At 36.7% G+C, this 17,973-nt stretch overlaps 2 protein-coding genes across 2 annotated transcripts; one reads left to right on the forward strand and one right to left on the reverse strand.

Annotated features, from left to right (window-relative positions):
• Positions 1-2,009: 2,009 nt before the first annotated feature.
• LOC121423965 (tumor necrosis factor receptor superfamily member 16-like) lies at positions 2,010-7,391 on the forward strand. Its single transcript, XM_041619523.1, has 4 exons — positions 2,010-2,639; positions 3,370-3,586; positions 5,237-5,376; positions 5,976-7,391. The coding sequence occupies exons 1-4, from the start codon at positions 2,099-2,101 to the stop codon at positions 6,302-6,304; spliced, it is 1,227 nt and encodes a 408-aa protein (XP_041475457.1). The 5' UTR covers positions 2,010-2,098; the 3' UTR covers positions 6,305-7,391.
• Positions 7,392-9,581: 2,190 nt separating this feature from the next.
• LOC121406555 lies at positions 9,582-13,928 on the reverse strand. Its single transcript, XM_041597566.1, has 8 exons — positions 13,591-13,928; positions 13,242-13,308; positions 12,536-12,712; positions 11,578-11,722; positions 10,748-10,786; positions 10,372-10,384; positions 10,055-10,076; positions 9,582-9,786 (listed from the first exon to the last, which is right to left on the reverse strand). The coding sequence occupies exons 1-7, from the start codon at positions 13,807-13,809 to the stop codon at positions 10,056-10,058; spliced, it is 681 nt and encodes a 226-aa protein (XP_041453500.1). The 5' UTR covers positions 13,810-13,928; the 3' UTR covers positions 9,582-9,786; position 10,055.
• Between the last annotated feature and the right edge of the window lie 4,045 nt (positions 13,929-17,973).

Consider the following 17,973-nt stretch of genomic DNA (forward strand, 5'->3'; position numbering starts at 1 on the left):
AACGGGGAGGAGATAGCACAATAATATACACCATGCGTTTGCACTTTTCCAGGGGTCAAATACGTTGGGATAGTCTCGGCACAAGTCATCGTGGTTGTGGTAATCTTTGCGCTAATTATTCTATTGTAGCAAGATGGCTCCCGTCGTTGGCACATCGTGTTCCATGGTCATTTTTTATAATAGGGAAATATGTCAGGAATGCCTCTATAGATTGTGGCTGTCATTGCCTCGTTGGGCAAGTATATTAAATTTAATTTTTTATTTCCGGCAAGTCCAGAAAGACAATAAAAGTATAACTATGTTTGATTAAACCATTTATCAAATTTTGATGTTACATTCTGGATGAGTGAAGAATCATCGTTTTTAAATTAAACTGGCTTAAATTTGTTTATAATGATCATTCAATAACGGAAGCAATTTTGGTGGATTACTTACATCATGGACCTATATATGCTTACATCTTCTGTAGCGCACTCAGTGATAATCAGTTTGACGTGAATTTTTTTATCATGAAGAGAATTTCAGCCCATTTTATTGTGAAGGTACCTAATTACTCTCCTGAGCTTGAAACAACAGTGTTAATTTGAAATACATACGTTGGTGAAACAGAGTTTACTGTTGACATAAATTTCGTCTGATAAACTCAGAATTTAGTGATATCGAACACAATATTCATAGGCATATCACGGATTTAAAGGGTCATAACAATAATATTTCTCATAGATCGTCGTCATACATCTTTTTTTTGCATTCGATCACTCCTCTGATCATCTCTTCTCTAATTTTCTTGTTTCGACGGCCCACTCTTATCTTTCTCTCTGATGTCTACGATTGAATTGTAATCAATGTATACATGTATTATATTTTAATCATGTCCATGTTATGTAGTGTTCACCTGAATTTTACTGTTATTATATTATTTTATGATTTTTTCTTTGTATGGCAAGAATTGACAAGTGTAAACAATTATCTGTTTTAGCAGACACAGTAAATGGAATGAAATGAAATGAATGCTACCTTCTTGCATATCACCCCACCCCCTAAACGCCACTTGTTCTAATGATTTATTTCCCAGGATGGGAGGGGGCCGCCCCCACCATCCTTTGCTACGCCATCCTGTAAGATAAGACCGTGGACCCTAAGACTATCCCTCCTGATCTGATCGTACCAGCCATCGACTCCCCGTGAAGTCCCTTCGTATGTCATGTTCTATTACGCTCCCCGTTGAGAAAACGCGTCAGCACGACCGGGTCGAACAAATTTACTCCTCTTCTCGAAACAGTATCAACCTTCTCCAGCCAATTTTTATTTTCCCGTCATAAAGTCAACACTCTTGGTTGAGCGGCAGGTGGGGACAAACATTGCCTTCAAACTCTTATAACCATCTCGCAGCAGTGTTCTTTTATGGACATTTTTGTTTGATTCGCTGGTGCCGCGACTTGACCTCATCAAAAGTTTTATTCCTGACCATAACCTCGCCACAAGACGCGGATACGACTCGGTTTTATTACTCGGTGTGAAATGGTGACTCTATAGGCCGATTCATGCACATTCAGGGGCAAAATGATGCCTCGATAGAATGGTCCTGTTCTATCCATTATAGATGGCGCTGTTCAAAATAAAGAAATATCACCATTCAATATGAATGTGGGTGTATTCCTAAAGGCGATTTGTCTGAACAATTTCAAATACTCCATTTCGACTTAGATAAACCATGGACCTAGTAGAATCCATGGATAATCTATGCTGATATGCTGTGAAGGAAACCCCAAAGTAGTACACAGTTATGTTTCTCAGCATCAGATAATCATATTCTCCTTAGATAGGCCTACCCTTCTTACCAGACAGTTTAGAAATGAAAACTAGTGCTCATAACGTTTGCTTTAATGATATCTCAATTCTCACAACATAAATTATCAGGAATTAGAAAACGAATGCAAGTTTCTCATTTCATCTTGATAGTGATTTAAAGTTGCAACACTAAGCCACGAATATAAATTTTACTTATAATATGGCTATCACTCTTCTTTGATTACAGACCACAATACCCACCGATACAGAGGAGCCACTGACATCCATCTCACCTACAAAGATACCAATGAATGATACAGTCACACAAACAGACGGATGCATGACGGGAGTTTACTCCGCCACCGGTGAATGTTGCGAAGAGTGTCCGATTGGCTTCGGCGTTCATCGGAAATGTTCGGACCCCAACGCCACCAACACGATCTGTACAGTCTGTGAACCAGGCATAACGTTCTCTTCCGTCACAAGTCACGTGATACCGTGTCAACCCTGCACAAGATGTAGCCACAATGAGGTGATGACGTCAGCATGCAGCATCATGCAAGACACGGTGTGCGAATGTGCGCCGAACTACTTCCGAACGGATCCACAGACCGATGACTCGGCACCTGGCCCCACATCGGCATGCAGCCAGTGTATGTTTTGTCCTCCTGGGTTCGGCGCGGCAGTTCCTTGTTCACCTCGACAAAGCTCTCAGTGTCAAATATGTGCGAATGGGACCTATTCGGATATCGTCAGCTCGACAGAAGGGTGTAGGAAGTGTTCTGTCTGCAACGAAGGCAGCATCGTACTTAAGCGTTGTACTGATATATCAGACACCGTCTGTTCAGGTATCTATAATTCATCCAAAGTAATATACCCTAGCCTTTTCAAAATAAAGACTGATGCAAGACAGACGCGAGAACATTTTTTATTTTATCTTTCGCCTCCCAGGACACAGGTGACACAAAACAAATTTAATCATGATAATGATTTAACTGATTGGCATTACCCCTAAGCGTCATCCTGCAAAAATCATGTTACCATGATTTCCAAAAAGAAAGGAAGACAAATAATATAGGAAACGTAACATTCTAATAAATGGAACATATTCAGATAAGCACCCTAAATAATAATTAAGTGGCAATTTTTTTCTATAGCATATTATTAGAAAGTTGCACAAGTATAAGCGTTTTACACCACCAATGAATTGGGCAGCATTTGTCTTTATTTAACCAAGTTTGATGCCCTTATTTTGATACACGCTGAGCAGCCCTTTGTATCATTAAATTCACTGAAGTCCAGGCTTTACAAAATTTTAATCCAATGTTTTTATGGAAGGTTTGATATAATAAGAATCATACCGATTAATTTTTCATCGTCATTCATGTGATACTCATGATCCTTTTATGTTCTACCTCATTTGAAAGTATTTTCAGGAATCTTTTCACTGCAAAAGTATCATCCTTGGCATCCATGATGATGAGTAATAGGGAACTTTTACCTTATGAAAGTTTCCAATGTTTCACTTGATCAACGCGGAGGCAATACCATTTTTTGTAATTTCTTACTTATACACAGATACCTACATACCTTCAATCACCGACAGACCACAGAATGATAAAATGACGACGACGACATGGATACCGAAATCTAACACGAAATCGTCAGGATTCAGCGTCGTACCCATCTTCTGTACTCTTCTCGGACTCGTCATCTTCGGTTTGCTTGCTTACGTCATCTTCAAGAAATGGTCGTTTAAGAAGATGAAGCTGAGACAGACTCAGAAAATGACAAGGTTTGTAAGGGTTCGCCTCGCAGTCATTCACATACGGCATTTTAGCAACACTTCGCAGACGCTTTCTACACTGTAAAAACTGTGGTGTTAAAACTGACACCAAATTGTGTTAATAGAGGACCGCACCCTAGAGATTGAAGATAACACCAAAGAGTGTAAATGTAACAACCATAGGTGTTGTAATAACACCTATAGGTGTAAAACTAACACCACCAATTTAACACTGGTGTAAAATAACTGGTGTGGTCCTCTATGTACACCGGTTAACACCACAGTTTTGCTATGTATAACACTGATTATCTTTGTCAAAGCCCTTCATAACAAAGCAGCCTTTGTTGAAAATTGATGAATCAAATCACCAATGTCGTCCTGGACCCTGGACAAGCGACATATTTGCCATTTTCGTCCGGTCCGAATCTTAAGACGATGTGCTGGCCCGGTGCACCAACTTCCGATGATGACCATTTTAATCTGCCCATTGTGATTCGACGGGCATTTTGAATAGAATAAAAAACGTTGCACAAAGCGTCTGTGAATTGGATGCTAAAATACGCTATTGCCCATCAAAAATGGACATATCGCCTGTCATTCATAATAATGCATTATTTTTTAATAATTTGCACTCAGTTTTATTGGTACCATCAAAAATGCTTTATTTTTATGTTCAGATAATATATACACTGTTTTTCAACATGGTCCTGTTGACATAGTAAATATCTAACAATGTACAGAAAAAACGCATTAAACAATTTAAATTCATGCATAGTAAATAGTAAAAAAAGAATTGAGTGACATAGGTATTAACAAACATAGATATATAAAAATAACAAAGGATGCATGTGCACTGGGTAATGAATGCCAAATTGAAAGTTGAAAACATAAACCGGCATAGAGATGTATAGAATGGAGACTGAGCGGAGAGAGTGTTTCAAGAAGTGTGTTTTCTTATATTTCCTTTTAAAGGTATCAATTGAAGTTGCATTCTGGAGTTCCGAATCTAAGCTATTCCATACATTTCCTCCTGCATATCTTAAGCTATTCTTAAAAAAAACTCAATGTTCGGTTTAGGTATAACAACTTTGAGCGAATTGGCAAATCTTGTAATCATTTGATGCCTATCAAAAACCATATCAATAGAACTACATAAACGTACCGGAGTATATCCATAGACACAGTTATACATAATAGATGGAAGTAAATAATTTCGTCTTTTTTCTAAAACCTGCCATTTCAATCTCTTAATAATGTCAATACCATTATGAGTATAATCAAAATTCTTTTCTACTACTCTTGCTGCTCTTTTTTGTAATCTAAACAAAAATCTCCTATTACTGACAGAACAGTTCCCTCATACCGAACAAGAGTAATCCAGTATGGGTTGAATTGTACAATTATAAAGAAACTAAATGTTAAATATGTGGTATTTAAGCTCAACACCCATCCGGGTTCCAAGTAATATTTCACAGGATAGCGTTTGAAAATAGTGAAATCATTAAAACCAAATAGATAATGAGATTTAAATGAGAATCAATGTGTTTTAAAGTAAAATAAAATAAAGTTCATTTTTTTCTCAAGAACGCTGGCACACAACCCCATCCCATCTTGCACCTTTATCTTTTTCATGCTCTTTATTTATATTCAACCATGCAGGTCCAGTTCTTGTCATACTGATATCGAAGGAAACACAATCTCCATTCTATCTCTAAAGAATGGTCAAAACTATACATCTCGGGACTCGGCATTAGATAGGTCAGGTATTGGCAGCATCTGCAGACAACCGCTCATGGCAGGTAAGCATCGAGATACCAGAATATTTTTTTTTCAAATAGCCTTTTGTATCCTGATAGCTCATCTAACATGATTGACATCGGTCTACTTTGATGAGCATTACTCTGGTAATTGCCGACCAGAACACTATAAACATGTGCAAAATGAGGCAAAGCACTGTTGAACGATATCTTGATTGAGTCTGATAAAGTTGATCAATTCGGTCGTGGGAAATTAACATAAGCCTCCAAAATATTTTTGAGAGTGTACGAATGTTCGACATTTTTGCAATTGTTTCTTTTTTTTTTTGCAATCAGTTTCTACGTTCAATGATTTCTCAATTTCGTATTCTAGCTTTGGTCTGTTGTTCTTGAATCCATTATTCGGCGACTATACCCATTAAGCCGAATGGTGACACATCCTCGAAAACTTCTTATCGGACACGTTCTCGGATTTACGTCATCAGTCGGAATGCGCGAATAGTTGGCAAGAATTTGCAAACTTTCCGTCTAACTCAAACGGAAGAAGTTCTACATTTTTTAGAACATAAATTAAGGCTCGTCCATCATATTTCCTGTTCAGTCATTCCTAAAATTATTGTTTAATTCCATTTACTTTTCAGTTCCAAGTGCGATGCCATATCAGCAGTTACCCTCTGATAAACGTCACGAGGTCGAACGCTCTCTGTCAGTCTCTAGAATGGACGGTCGTGATTGGCGAGGTTTGGCCCGGGAACTAGGATTTTCAGATCTAGACATCGTTCACATCGCCCAAACATGTACAGTATCAACCCCACCAGCCAGGGCCTTGTTTATTGCCTGGCATAGCAGAGATACCAAACGCGCAACCGTTGGAACGATTGTGGAAGCGCTCAGGAGAATACGACGAAATGACGTTGCCGATTTAATACCCGTTTTCACTTATAGCGCTTACCACTTTCCAGGTTCATGATGTCTGCTACAAAATTTTATTAATGTGGAAAGGACTTATTGTAAACATTTTCATTTTTTGTATATATAGGTTGCAGATGGGGTTATTTGTACTCCAAGTAAATGTTGAGTTGATATGAGGCCTCTGTATAGGTCTACTTGCCAGAAATATAAATTTATATTCACGAACGAGGCACCCAGCACTGTTTATCAAGATGATTTCATGATATTTCTTTCTTGAAAAACCCTATTCATTTATCCTCGTATAAAGTTAATGATCTACGATTCTTGGAGTCAAGCTTTCAGGTTGTTATACCTGACAGGCCTCTGCCAAACTTTGAAATAATTAAATTTAAAAGGGAGTTTCACTCCTCGACGTACAGAAGATTGAAGAACAAAGAAAATGTATTTTACAGTGCCCTTCAGTAAAAGAGCAACCAAAAAGCCTTTGTCGAAAATCGGTTAATCTAAACAGCAGTTTCGTCCTTGACTCTCTTCACAAACGACATTTGTAATTTTTTGTCCGCTCCGAATCTTATAGGACGAAACTGCTTCCAGATTACCAATTTCCGACAAAGACCTTGTTTTTTTTTGTCATTTGACGGGCATTTCAAATCTTTTACTGTATTCTTGAACCCTCCGTGCTGCCTAATAACCTTTGATTAAAACGTGTCAATAAAAGATGAATATTTGTTGAAATATAAATTTTACACTCAGAATGCCCTGCTGTAGAAGTTAAACGGGCAGCTGAGCAGAGAAATGTTCATTGAATGGTGTTTGATCATGGACGGAAGCTCATAAACGGGCATTCCTTTTGCATGCGGATGCTTCTGATCTCCAACGATAAAATTATTCTAAACATGCTGATGTTTCGTCAATCCTTTAGTTTTAGCTACTGTTTTCGGGATGAATCAGCGTTGTGCTTAAAAGGATAACATGGTCATGTAAACGAAGGCTCATACGCGAATAAAGGAGCATGGAAATTCTCCATATTTAGTTTCTCATGGTATCATTCAGACATATTAACATACATTCAGGTGGGTGTTTCGTGAAACTGTTAAAGTTACGCACGACTGGAACATGTTCTTAGGTCATAAATCAATTACATAGGGATATCACTTGCAAAAGAAAGGATACCAGTCATGCATAAAGTCATTCGTATCTTACGAACAGCCTTATGAAACGCCCACCTGGAGCCCGTTGCATAAAACTTTTTACCCGAGAAACTCTGGTAAAAACTGAAAACTAAGATTAATCTGATTTCTGCCATTGACTACACAGGGCAAAAACTCCGGTAAAAACATCCTGAGTTTTCTCAGGTAAAAAGTTTTATGCAACGGGCTCCTGGTGTGATATCACTAGAGCATGTTCGCATGGATCCCTCTACCAGTTACCGCCACCCTCTGCGCATCCCCCTCCCTTGTGTTAAGGACTACTTAACATTATGATACCCAATAGGGATTATTTAGTCATACTACGCCTTATGAATATTCAGGGTTCATGAGAACAGAATATAGCGTAATGTGATCGGTAAAACGATGCGCTATTATATTGTCACGATTGCGAGTTTACTGTCTTCAAGATCAATAACGCAGATTGGATAAAAGTTTTCAGGAAAAAATGAGGCAAGACTATGGATACAAAAAAGGTCCTGACAATTTGTAGTCCGATTCAAAACATTGAAAATTGTTGGCCCTTTAAGTTGGGGGGGGATACCCACTATCTTAGAGAGTTACCTTTTAGAAACGCAAGCTTTAAAGTGACAGCATTAGTCTTGTCATATTGTGTTTTTTCTCTTTTCTAGATTTCTTCAGTTCGCTTGTGATTTATGAACTAAACGGTATATTTCAAACTGAATACATTCAAAGTCACTTCATTGAATTAGTCGAGTTGCGTAATGAAAAAAAAGCAAAATGCTGTCAAATACATATCGACGTTCTTGTATTTCAACACCATTCTAAACTGTGAACAGCATTTCCGGTATATTCGTGTGAAGTTTATATATGAAGCTTATATGAAGCTCAAAGCAAGAAGATCATAACTAGTAATTGAGTACATTGGTGCAATCTCTGAATTGTTTATTGCAATAATTGTGTTTACTAAAGTCCAACTCTACTAAATGAATAAATTTTAGATGTAACGTGGAAGCGGGCAACGAAGAAGTCCTGATTATAGGGCTGGAAGCTTTCATAAACATCGGTTTGATGGATAAATATTAAGCAAGGGATAAATGACGTGAGTGAAATACTGAATGTATTATGTTAAGTGTACAATGTAAATATCACAATTTTGTATAAATATAAACACGAGAGACCATGTCTTTTTTCAATGTGTTCAGTGTCATTTCAAATTTAAAGAATGAATGGCAATGTGAAAGAGGGGAGATGAGAGTTGGAGAGGGTAGTTAAGAAAGTAGACAGAGATGATACAGAGGGGGAGATGGGGAGGGAGGGAGAGAGGAGAGAGGAGAAAAGAGGGGGGAAGAGAGAGACGGAGGAGGGCAGGAGGAGGAGAAGAGGGGTGAAGAGAGAACGGGGGAAGAGAGAGGGGAGAAGAGAGGGAGAGAGAGTGGGGGGTAGAGGGGGAGGGGGTGAAGAGAGAGAGGGGGAGAGAGAGTTGGGGGGTAGAGGGGATGAGAGAGGGGGAAGATAGACAAAGAGAGGGGTCGAAGAAAGTGGGGGGCATGCATAGCTTAGAATGGAGTAAATGTAAAGGCGATTTAATACTAGTAATGTGATAAAATGATATGCGAATATAGGATCGAAACTATACGCGGAGTCGAGAGATAATAACTTTAGCTATATATAAACTATATACAAATAGTATGATACAATGTAACTTTGAAACTCGAAACACTTCTAATTTTTTAATCCTTTTCATTCAATAAAGGTGGATAGAAAATTACATTTAATATCCCAAACCCAGATTTACAGTGTGATAAATTTCTTTTAAAGTTTGATAAGCGAAAAGTTACATTATATTTGTGCCATCATTTCCGAGCGTTCGTTTATAAAAAACGATAACATAGGGCTTGTTATTGCAAATGATCGAAAGTCACAAATCAATGAATTGTAAATACCTTTTTCTATTTTCGGACAATCTAAAACAAATTACTGTTAATATGTAACATTCTAAGTATAGTATTCAAAACTTCGGAATGACCATTTGGAATAACAAGCTGTTATTATTAATCAAACATTTCTCATACAGTACACAGTAGATCTGTATATTTTCATTAAAATTGTGGCTTGGGGATATTTAAAGAAACAAATAAAGAACAATCAACATTTTAGATATTGAATTCAATTTTATTGCATACAACACGCCATATCAAAATCCGATCACATTCAAATTGTAGAGGAATGAGGAAATTACGATGATTTATTTTAGAGACTTCTCGGTCATTGGTTATAAAATCGTTTCTGTATGGTAGAGTTTCTCAAACTGTACTGTCCCAACGGCATTGGGTAGCTATGCTGCCTAGTTTATCCTATCCAGCTCGTCCTGCAATGAAGAAAAATAAAGGGATTAAAAAAGCTTTTCGGCTCTGTTGATTTACTAATATTTTTTTTGCCTGCTATGTGATTTAAAGTAACTTCTTTAAATGTCCAGTTGATGAATAATGAAATTATCTAACTGCTAATGGTGAATGAATATTATACAAGAGCTTGTCAATTTAATTCTCTCATTTTTGGTACAACTTGAGCAGAATTGATTCTTATAAATTATGTAATAGTTTCTATGAATATAGAAGAAAATTGTTAGTTCTCACCTTACTTGCTGGAACAGATTCCCTGTACGTGGAGTATAAAAAACATTACATCAAATCGGTGACAAATATTAAAAGAGCGAATTTTAAAATTGAATTTTTTTAAAGAACCTGGACATGCTTTGTGATTTGTCAGGTGAATTAAAATTAGCTCCTTTCAGAAATTGCATATGTTAACAAAAATTCTGCCTTAAAATAAATCTGTTTTCATTTAATGTAAATCATTGTTTAAACACGATAGACTATATCAATGCATCATTTATGACTAATACGTTCCCCCCTTAACGTTAAAAAGGATTATATAGAACAAAATTACTTACCGTCGGGCAGAATCTGAAACGAAAATGAAATCGGAAAGTTACTGAAAAAAATGCCAGCTATTTTCTAGATCTTTTAATCAAAGAAAGCAAACGATGCGTTGATTCTATAACGTGAACCGTCAAAATTGGAATTGACGTCAGTTACCATTCTGTGCCGGTAGATATTCCTTTGCCAATTCTCGTTTAACCAGTATAAATATGCATTTACAAGCGCCCACCAATAGACCATGGTAATTATATTTCATTTACAATCTGCATTTACTTTTATCATTTAAATGATGTTTATATGAAATCACTTCTTGCGACTCTGTTACTAAAATAATACTTGGGATTATTATCTGATAAGTAGCGATTCGTCGAGTTAAATGAAACTTACCCCCTAAAGAAAATTTCCAGGGCAGGATCCATGCTTTCCCTGAAAAAGTAAAGAATGCGATAAGCGACATAAGTATATTTTGAGGATTATCATATTCATTTGGTCCTCTGGATACAAGAAAAAAAATCGAAGTTCTTTTATTCCTACCAGCTCAAATTCTTATGAATAGACTAGGGTGCGGGAAATTGACTTCCATTTCAGAAACACCAGGGAAAATTGTAAATGAGATGAAAATTAACTAGAGCAAATTGCGAACATTTGGAAATTTGTAGAAGAAACATTAACGTTGATCTCCTTGTCAAATTTTGATGAGATGAGGAGATCAACGTATCAAAATGAATTCTAGGTTTGGCATCCAGATGCCGATATACAAAGAGCACATGTCCTATACCCTAACCCAATCGACAGTATATCAAGTAGCTAATTTTCAAAGAGCTATAATATTTTTGTTTTATTTTTACACTTCAATGTAGTATATATTAATTTTCAGCATTTCATCTCATTATAATAACAATGATTAACATATTGTTTAGCGTCGTCAGATATATACATGGACAATGTTAATTGACAAATATGCATAAAACTATTAAAAAACATTGTTTCATCATAAAGAAAAAAAAAATTTTATTCAATTTTAACTGTTAAATTCGTTGGAAGTTCTCTTTTCCCTTTACTTTATTGCCATTTTTCTGTTTAGGTCTGAGATCATCTGTCATTCTGAGAGACAAGGTTTACGCTGTATACTATGCACTTGGGGATTTTACAAACTAGTAAGCTTAGATTTGTTTAACTCTCCCTTTTAAAATTTGACACATTAATCTTATACTTACTGACTCGATTGTGGAACCCTTTGATCCATGGATTCTCTTGATTTAGATTTATCATCAAGACAGACTGATGACGTCAATCCGGAGATCAAACTGGAATATTTGGACAAGAAATCACTCAGCTTGGAGGACATCGCTTCCAGGGTTTCTGTAAATGAATAAAGAATATTTTGAGTGGGATTATCTTAATTGGCATTTAATAAAAAATTGTTAAACCAATCCGTTCTTATTAAGTCGTTGCAACAAAGTGTGAAAAAATCTTAATATCGTATTCAAATTCATGGATACTTATTTCACATAACAGAATGTACTATTGACAATATGAAACATTTTCAGACATTTGCAAAAAAAGCAAAGGGGATAATATATTACATATTTTGTATGTTAGGAATACCTGGGACCCGTTTTACAAAGAGTTACGATTGATCTGATCAATTTCAAGTATACAGGTATATGAAAATCCATCAATGTCAATTTTTCTTCGGTAAAGTTGCACAATATTCTTTGTAAACAAAGAGAAGCGCAGTGAATAAGAAAATATGAATATACATCATAGAAAATATTCCAAAACAAACATTCAGAAAATGCACCAGGGGAGCGTTTCATCAACATTTCTGTCCGACAAGTTGTCAGGTCTGACAACTTTCCTAGATTTTGATTGGCTGACAAGCACTGTTACTATGGTAACTGTCGGATAAAACAGGACATGTCGGATAAAAGGTCCGACAAGTGCTTTCATGAAACGCTCCCCAGGTCCCAGTTCCCGATACAAGATTTTTACGATTTTTAGTCGAGAACAATTTTTTTTTCAATTGCTAACAAAACGTAGGTATCCCGGCTCTTTCATGCCCCTTCCCCCCTCCTAATTATGAATTCTTGGATCTATTTCAGGCTAAGTTCCTCCCATGGATTTACCAAAACGAAAAGAAAAGTCAGCAGATTCTCGAATATTAAGACTTACTTTGGTCCGTCTCGCCATGGGCAAGGAGGTTACCGACATATTCGATCCCGTGAGCGATCAGGGTTGCTGTATCAGTATGGGACTTTATCTCGTCTCTCTTCGACACAAGGTAGGGGAGTGCAGGGGAGAACTTGGGCTCAGATTTGGCCTTGCACTTGTATATAATGGTCATGTCGACTGCAAAAAAGGGGGAGAAATACTCGTAATTATCGTTTGGGCCAGACTGAGGGATCCCAAAAGCTGAAAAGAATGAATAGAGTTTTGTGACAAGTCTAGTGTTGCCATGTCAGAATATTTAAATCACATAAACCATACAGGGAAAACACAAAAATTTATAACGGTGTCGTGGTAAACATTTCGTTTGTATAAAGCTGACAACGATACTCTAAAAGATTTGAAATAAACTAAATTGTTATAGATTCCTATCCAAACAAAGCACGGAATTCTTCCTCATATATTGTCAAAGAATCGCAAATTATCAGTGCAATGTTTGTCAGAATAATTCATTTGCCTATATGATTATGTATACATTAGGATTATCATCAGGTTACATTTTAAGAGTTACAAGTCCACAATGACCAAGTAAGGAATAATCATTCTGAGTGCTTTGAAGCACGACAATATTGTTTTGGAAGTTTTGTTTCATGTAAAATATACATATATTATATATATTAAATATACATATCATATATAATATATAACTCACTTTCTGGAACTATGACGCTTGGAATAGAAACGCCTGTCTTGACAGCAATGCTGTGGATTTTTGAAATCTGAAAAAGAGAAAAGGCGATGACCGATGTAATTATTTTAAAAGACCAGGATCTCAAAGTAAATTAACAAAATGTTAAGTCTCGAATCGATGTTCAAGTTTTCCGAGCTTGTTAACCCTATTTTGGGGGGGCATACACAATGACACGAAATACTCGCTTGAATGCATGTATTTTGAAAAATGATATTCTAACATTTGGAATAATTCTCATTTATCCTGTTAAATTTTGTAGCCTATAATGTAAGCTTTATTTTCTTGTAGCAAGTTAGTATTTTAAGCCTACCTGTAAATCAAGAGACGACATCGCCGACATCAAGGGAGAGAGCATTTCGACGACTGCCATGTGAGAAACGCTCTGGATATACATGGCGCTGTCCACGATCGTCTCATCGTTCGACTGCGCATCGGAGTGAACGGTGTCGGTCGATTGCGACTGTGACTGCGAGACGGGAGTGCCGCAAGCCATGGCGACGGCGCAGAGAAGGAGGAGAACGGACTTCATCTTCTATATGGATTGGGAAGTAGCAACCTGTCGTGCAGAACTATGATGTCTTGAGACACAGCGTAGTTGGACGTGCCCTGTAACTCCTAGAAATCCTTCTGAATGCGAGTTACGAACGACAATTTATATACCATTTGCAAGGCTGTATAAATTGACAAGAAGTTGCTAATTAAACCACTCATGCGCAACTGTTGCTCTAAGTTATGCCAAAACCCCAAATAATGACAATTAGGCATGCTTTAAATTTTTGGTATGCCTTTTTTCTTGCAAACCTAGTTACGAGGTATTCTTTTTACCATTCTAGATAAACATTAATACATCGTTTGCATATATTACTTGTTGCTATGTCTGGCATGCCTTTAGAAAGACTTAAGGTTCCAAGAACATCATTTGTTTGAAAAGTGTGCATACAATTTGAATGTACTAGTAAAGAGATCTGTTTGAGAGCGATTCACTCGTCAGCAGATTGTTCTCTGAATAGACCATCAAAATGTCTGATTTATTTTCTGTGCTTGCATTCATGGGAACTGTGTTAAGAGATATCCTTTTAACGTTTAACATGTAAATAAAGAATGCACTACAATAATTGGAATCTAGTTTGTATAATTATTTGATCCATCAACCATGCAAAACGCTGTGAGCTTTCAAGTTGTCAAAACTAATCTGTGTTAAAATGTAATCGTATTTGTTAATAGTATTGTCCGATGAATAACTTTAAATTAGTGCCAGTAAACAGGTGTATTATGAAAACGGTCTTGTCAAGTTCACGAATATGAATGGACCTATTACTATTGCTTGGGGAAGCAATAGACCATTTCGTAGTTACCTCATGGGCAATTTGTTCTAATGACCTTTCATTTCTTTCAATGTGATATGCAGATTTCAAAGCAGGATATTACGTATGGAATCCTTACATAGCAGGACGAAGAAAATGTATAGACCAGGGGCCCGTATAACACAAAGCTTAGCAATGATCGTAGAACATTTTTCTACGATTGATTCTACAGAAGCGGATCTAGAGGGGGGGGGGGGTTGGGGGGTTGCAACCCCCCCCAAAAAAAAAAAAAAAAATCCGGGGACCATTTTTTAAAATCTTATCTTTTTTTTCTTTTAAAGCTGTTCATAATAAAAGTATTAGGCTAACAGTGCTTAATCCAAGGTCCCCAATTCTTTGTATCTGTGTTGTTAATTGGCCTTACATTGCAGGAAAATGCAACTTAATTTTACAAATTTTCATGGGGGTTAATTTGGCAACGACCTCTATACCAAAAAGAGTGGTGTTTAGATGCAAGAAAACTCCATTTTCACACACAGATTTTCAAAAATTTTCCCTACTGTGAGAGGGGGACACGCCCTCCCACACCCTCCCCCCTCGCTCGCTCCGCTCGCTTGGACTCGATCGCTACGCTCCCTCGCAAACCACCCCAACCCCCCCTTAATAAAAAGCTAGATCCGCCCCTGTTCTATTGACTTCATGATTGATTGATTGTACATTGTAGTCTACAATGTACAATCAATCAATCATGAAATTCAAGCGTACGATTAACTGCTAATCTTTGTATTACGGGACCCAGGACTAGAATAGCACACCAATGAACACACATATGAAGGTATTTGTTGCATTTCTACTTTGAATGCATTAACATGTTATACCAATTTACTTGGCCAGCTGTGAAATACCAGTCGCTAATATAGACGCATTGTTTTTTATGGATCTCTTGAAAAATACAATTCAAAAGAATATATGAATAAACGAGACATTAGTGTGTTTTTTAAATCTCATTATATATCAAACCATCATGTCACTTGAGTACCAATGACCTTCTTATGATCATTTGCAGAATGGAACTACGAGCTGGCTTATTTATACAAGCTTAGTTGTACACGTATGCAATTAAAATTCTGCCTTTTGAAATAAGTTATTCTTGACAGGTGAATTCAATAGCTTGCTGTAATTTTGTATTATATTCATCTGTAAAATAGTCCATAATGTCTAATTTATGGAAAGTATTGTTTCCTTAACAATTTTACATATATCACGTCAAACAGTTCATCGCCATGACCCCAAACGAATTTGTGTTATTTAGATATATCCACGTAGATTTCATATGCATGGCCGTACGCAGCAGGGGGCACTGCCCCCCTCAGAAAGTTTGAAAACTTAAAATTGTTTACTGAAAATTTTCAAAAAATTAACCAAATCCTTCAATTTCACTTTGTAAGATCCAAAAGCTCCCCGATGACAAGCTTGGTCGCTTTGCTCCCTTGATTTTGAGATTTTCCCCAAAAGTTGGAAGTTTCTGCCACCAGCAATAAAAATCTGTGTACGGTCATGATTTGCCTGTTTAATTTACTGATTCTAGGAACTAAATGTATCTAGATTACTTTTTGCTTTGTCTGACAAATCTCTTACAAGTGTTTGGACAACGTGTTTAAAATCCGTTTAAAAGGAATGCTTTTAGATGCTTTTGCATGCATCCATGTCTATTCATTGAGATTCAAGGCAAAATCATTGCTTTTAGTACGCACGAAGAAATAGCGCCACCCCTTCCGAACAGACCTGTTTTTATCATCATTAACTTTTAACGAGGAATTTATTTTTACCGTTATGAATAAATAGACTGCAATATTTGAAACCATGTTTGCATACATACATCACTTTTTGTTATACCTTACCTGGCATGCTTTGATGTTTAGAATGTAAATTTTTTGTTCTGTGTGAGCATTTTTAAGGGGGGGGGGGGTCAGTGGTGTTACGAGTCTCAAATTTTTAGACCAGACATGGCGTAAACAGGCAAAACACTGCGAGTAGTCGAAGCGAGCGAAAAAAAATTTTGACCTCTTTCAAATATAAAATATATTTTTTATAGGTTTTCTAAGAGTTTTAAAGTATGTATAATAATTCACCCGTTTATTTTCCTTTCTTTTATACTTTTTTTTGGGAGGGGGTCCGTTGCGCCAAGGCCTACTCAGCAAAAACTGTGGTGTTAACCGGTGTACATAGAGGACCACACCAATTATTTTACACCGGTGTTAAATTGGTGGTGTTATTGCAACACCTTTTGTTGTTACGTTTACACTCTTTGGTGTTATGTTTAATCTCTAGGGTGTAATTTTAACACCTCAGGTTGTGGTCTTCTATTAATACCAAATGGTGTCAGTTTTAACACCGCAGTTTTCACAAGGTAAATATGTACGCAAACGGGAAAGAATAGTCCTTTATTCTGAGGTTTTACGGAAATTAGAATAATGAAGAAAAAAAATAAATGGCATAAAAATGGTATTAAAATAAAAAACGGGGCACACTCATGCACTAGTTTTCGGAGAGGGGTAAAAAAAAACATGTATTCCCTCCTTCGCCACGGATCATTTCATTTTTCGGATTAACGAACCTTCGGAATAACGAAACTTATTTCGTTTTCGGCTTAACGAACCTTCGGAATAACGAACCTTATTTCGCTTTCGGACGAACGAACCTTCGGAATTTCGAATGGCACCCATATCACCCCCCCCCCTTGATAGACACCCATGACAATAACCCATGTATAGTCTTCAAAGTGTACGTCATTTACACTATCCATTCCTTTTGTTTTGATTTTTTTTTCGTATTTCTTTGCAAAGGTGTTGTTTTTACTTTTCTTCTAATAATGTAAACACTCAATTATTAGACTTACAGAAGTATCCTCAATAGCGAGAATATACTCAACAATGAATCTTTAATTCGTCCATGTTTACTCCAGAGGTAAGCTTATAAGTAGAACATCAAATATATGTAGCTTATTGTTATATTACGCAATCGTTCTATTTACTGACGACTGTTCAGACTCTTTTCCTACTTAAGTTATGACTCTGGGCTATATTGGGAGGGGGCTTTAAAATCATTGACCAATGTTACTCGTACATCTGTGCATGCAATTCTGGTCAATAAAGTATAACGATGCAACAAAAGTGAATACAATTAGAAAAAGATACATTGATTTCAAAATGTTTTTTAACACATCAGCTCATTCGCTTCGTGTCATCGTTTCTTCCTGTTCTAGAACATTTAACGTTGCTTTGCCCCTCCCCGAAAAAACTTGCGAGCGGCCATGTTCACTTGTTGCCTTAACCTTTTAATAAAGCTAAGTTTAACATGTTTTTGACAGCATATTGCAAATAATGCAT

This window comes from Lytechinus variegatus, chromosome 1, assembly GCF_018143015.1.
Source record: "Lytechinus variegatus isolate NC3 chromosome 1, Lvar_3.0, whole genome shotgun sequence".
In the NCBI taxonomy this organism is placed as follows: Eukaryota; Metazoa; Echinodermata; class Echinoidea; order Temnopleuroida; family Toxopneustidae; genus Lytechinus; species Lytechinus variegatus.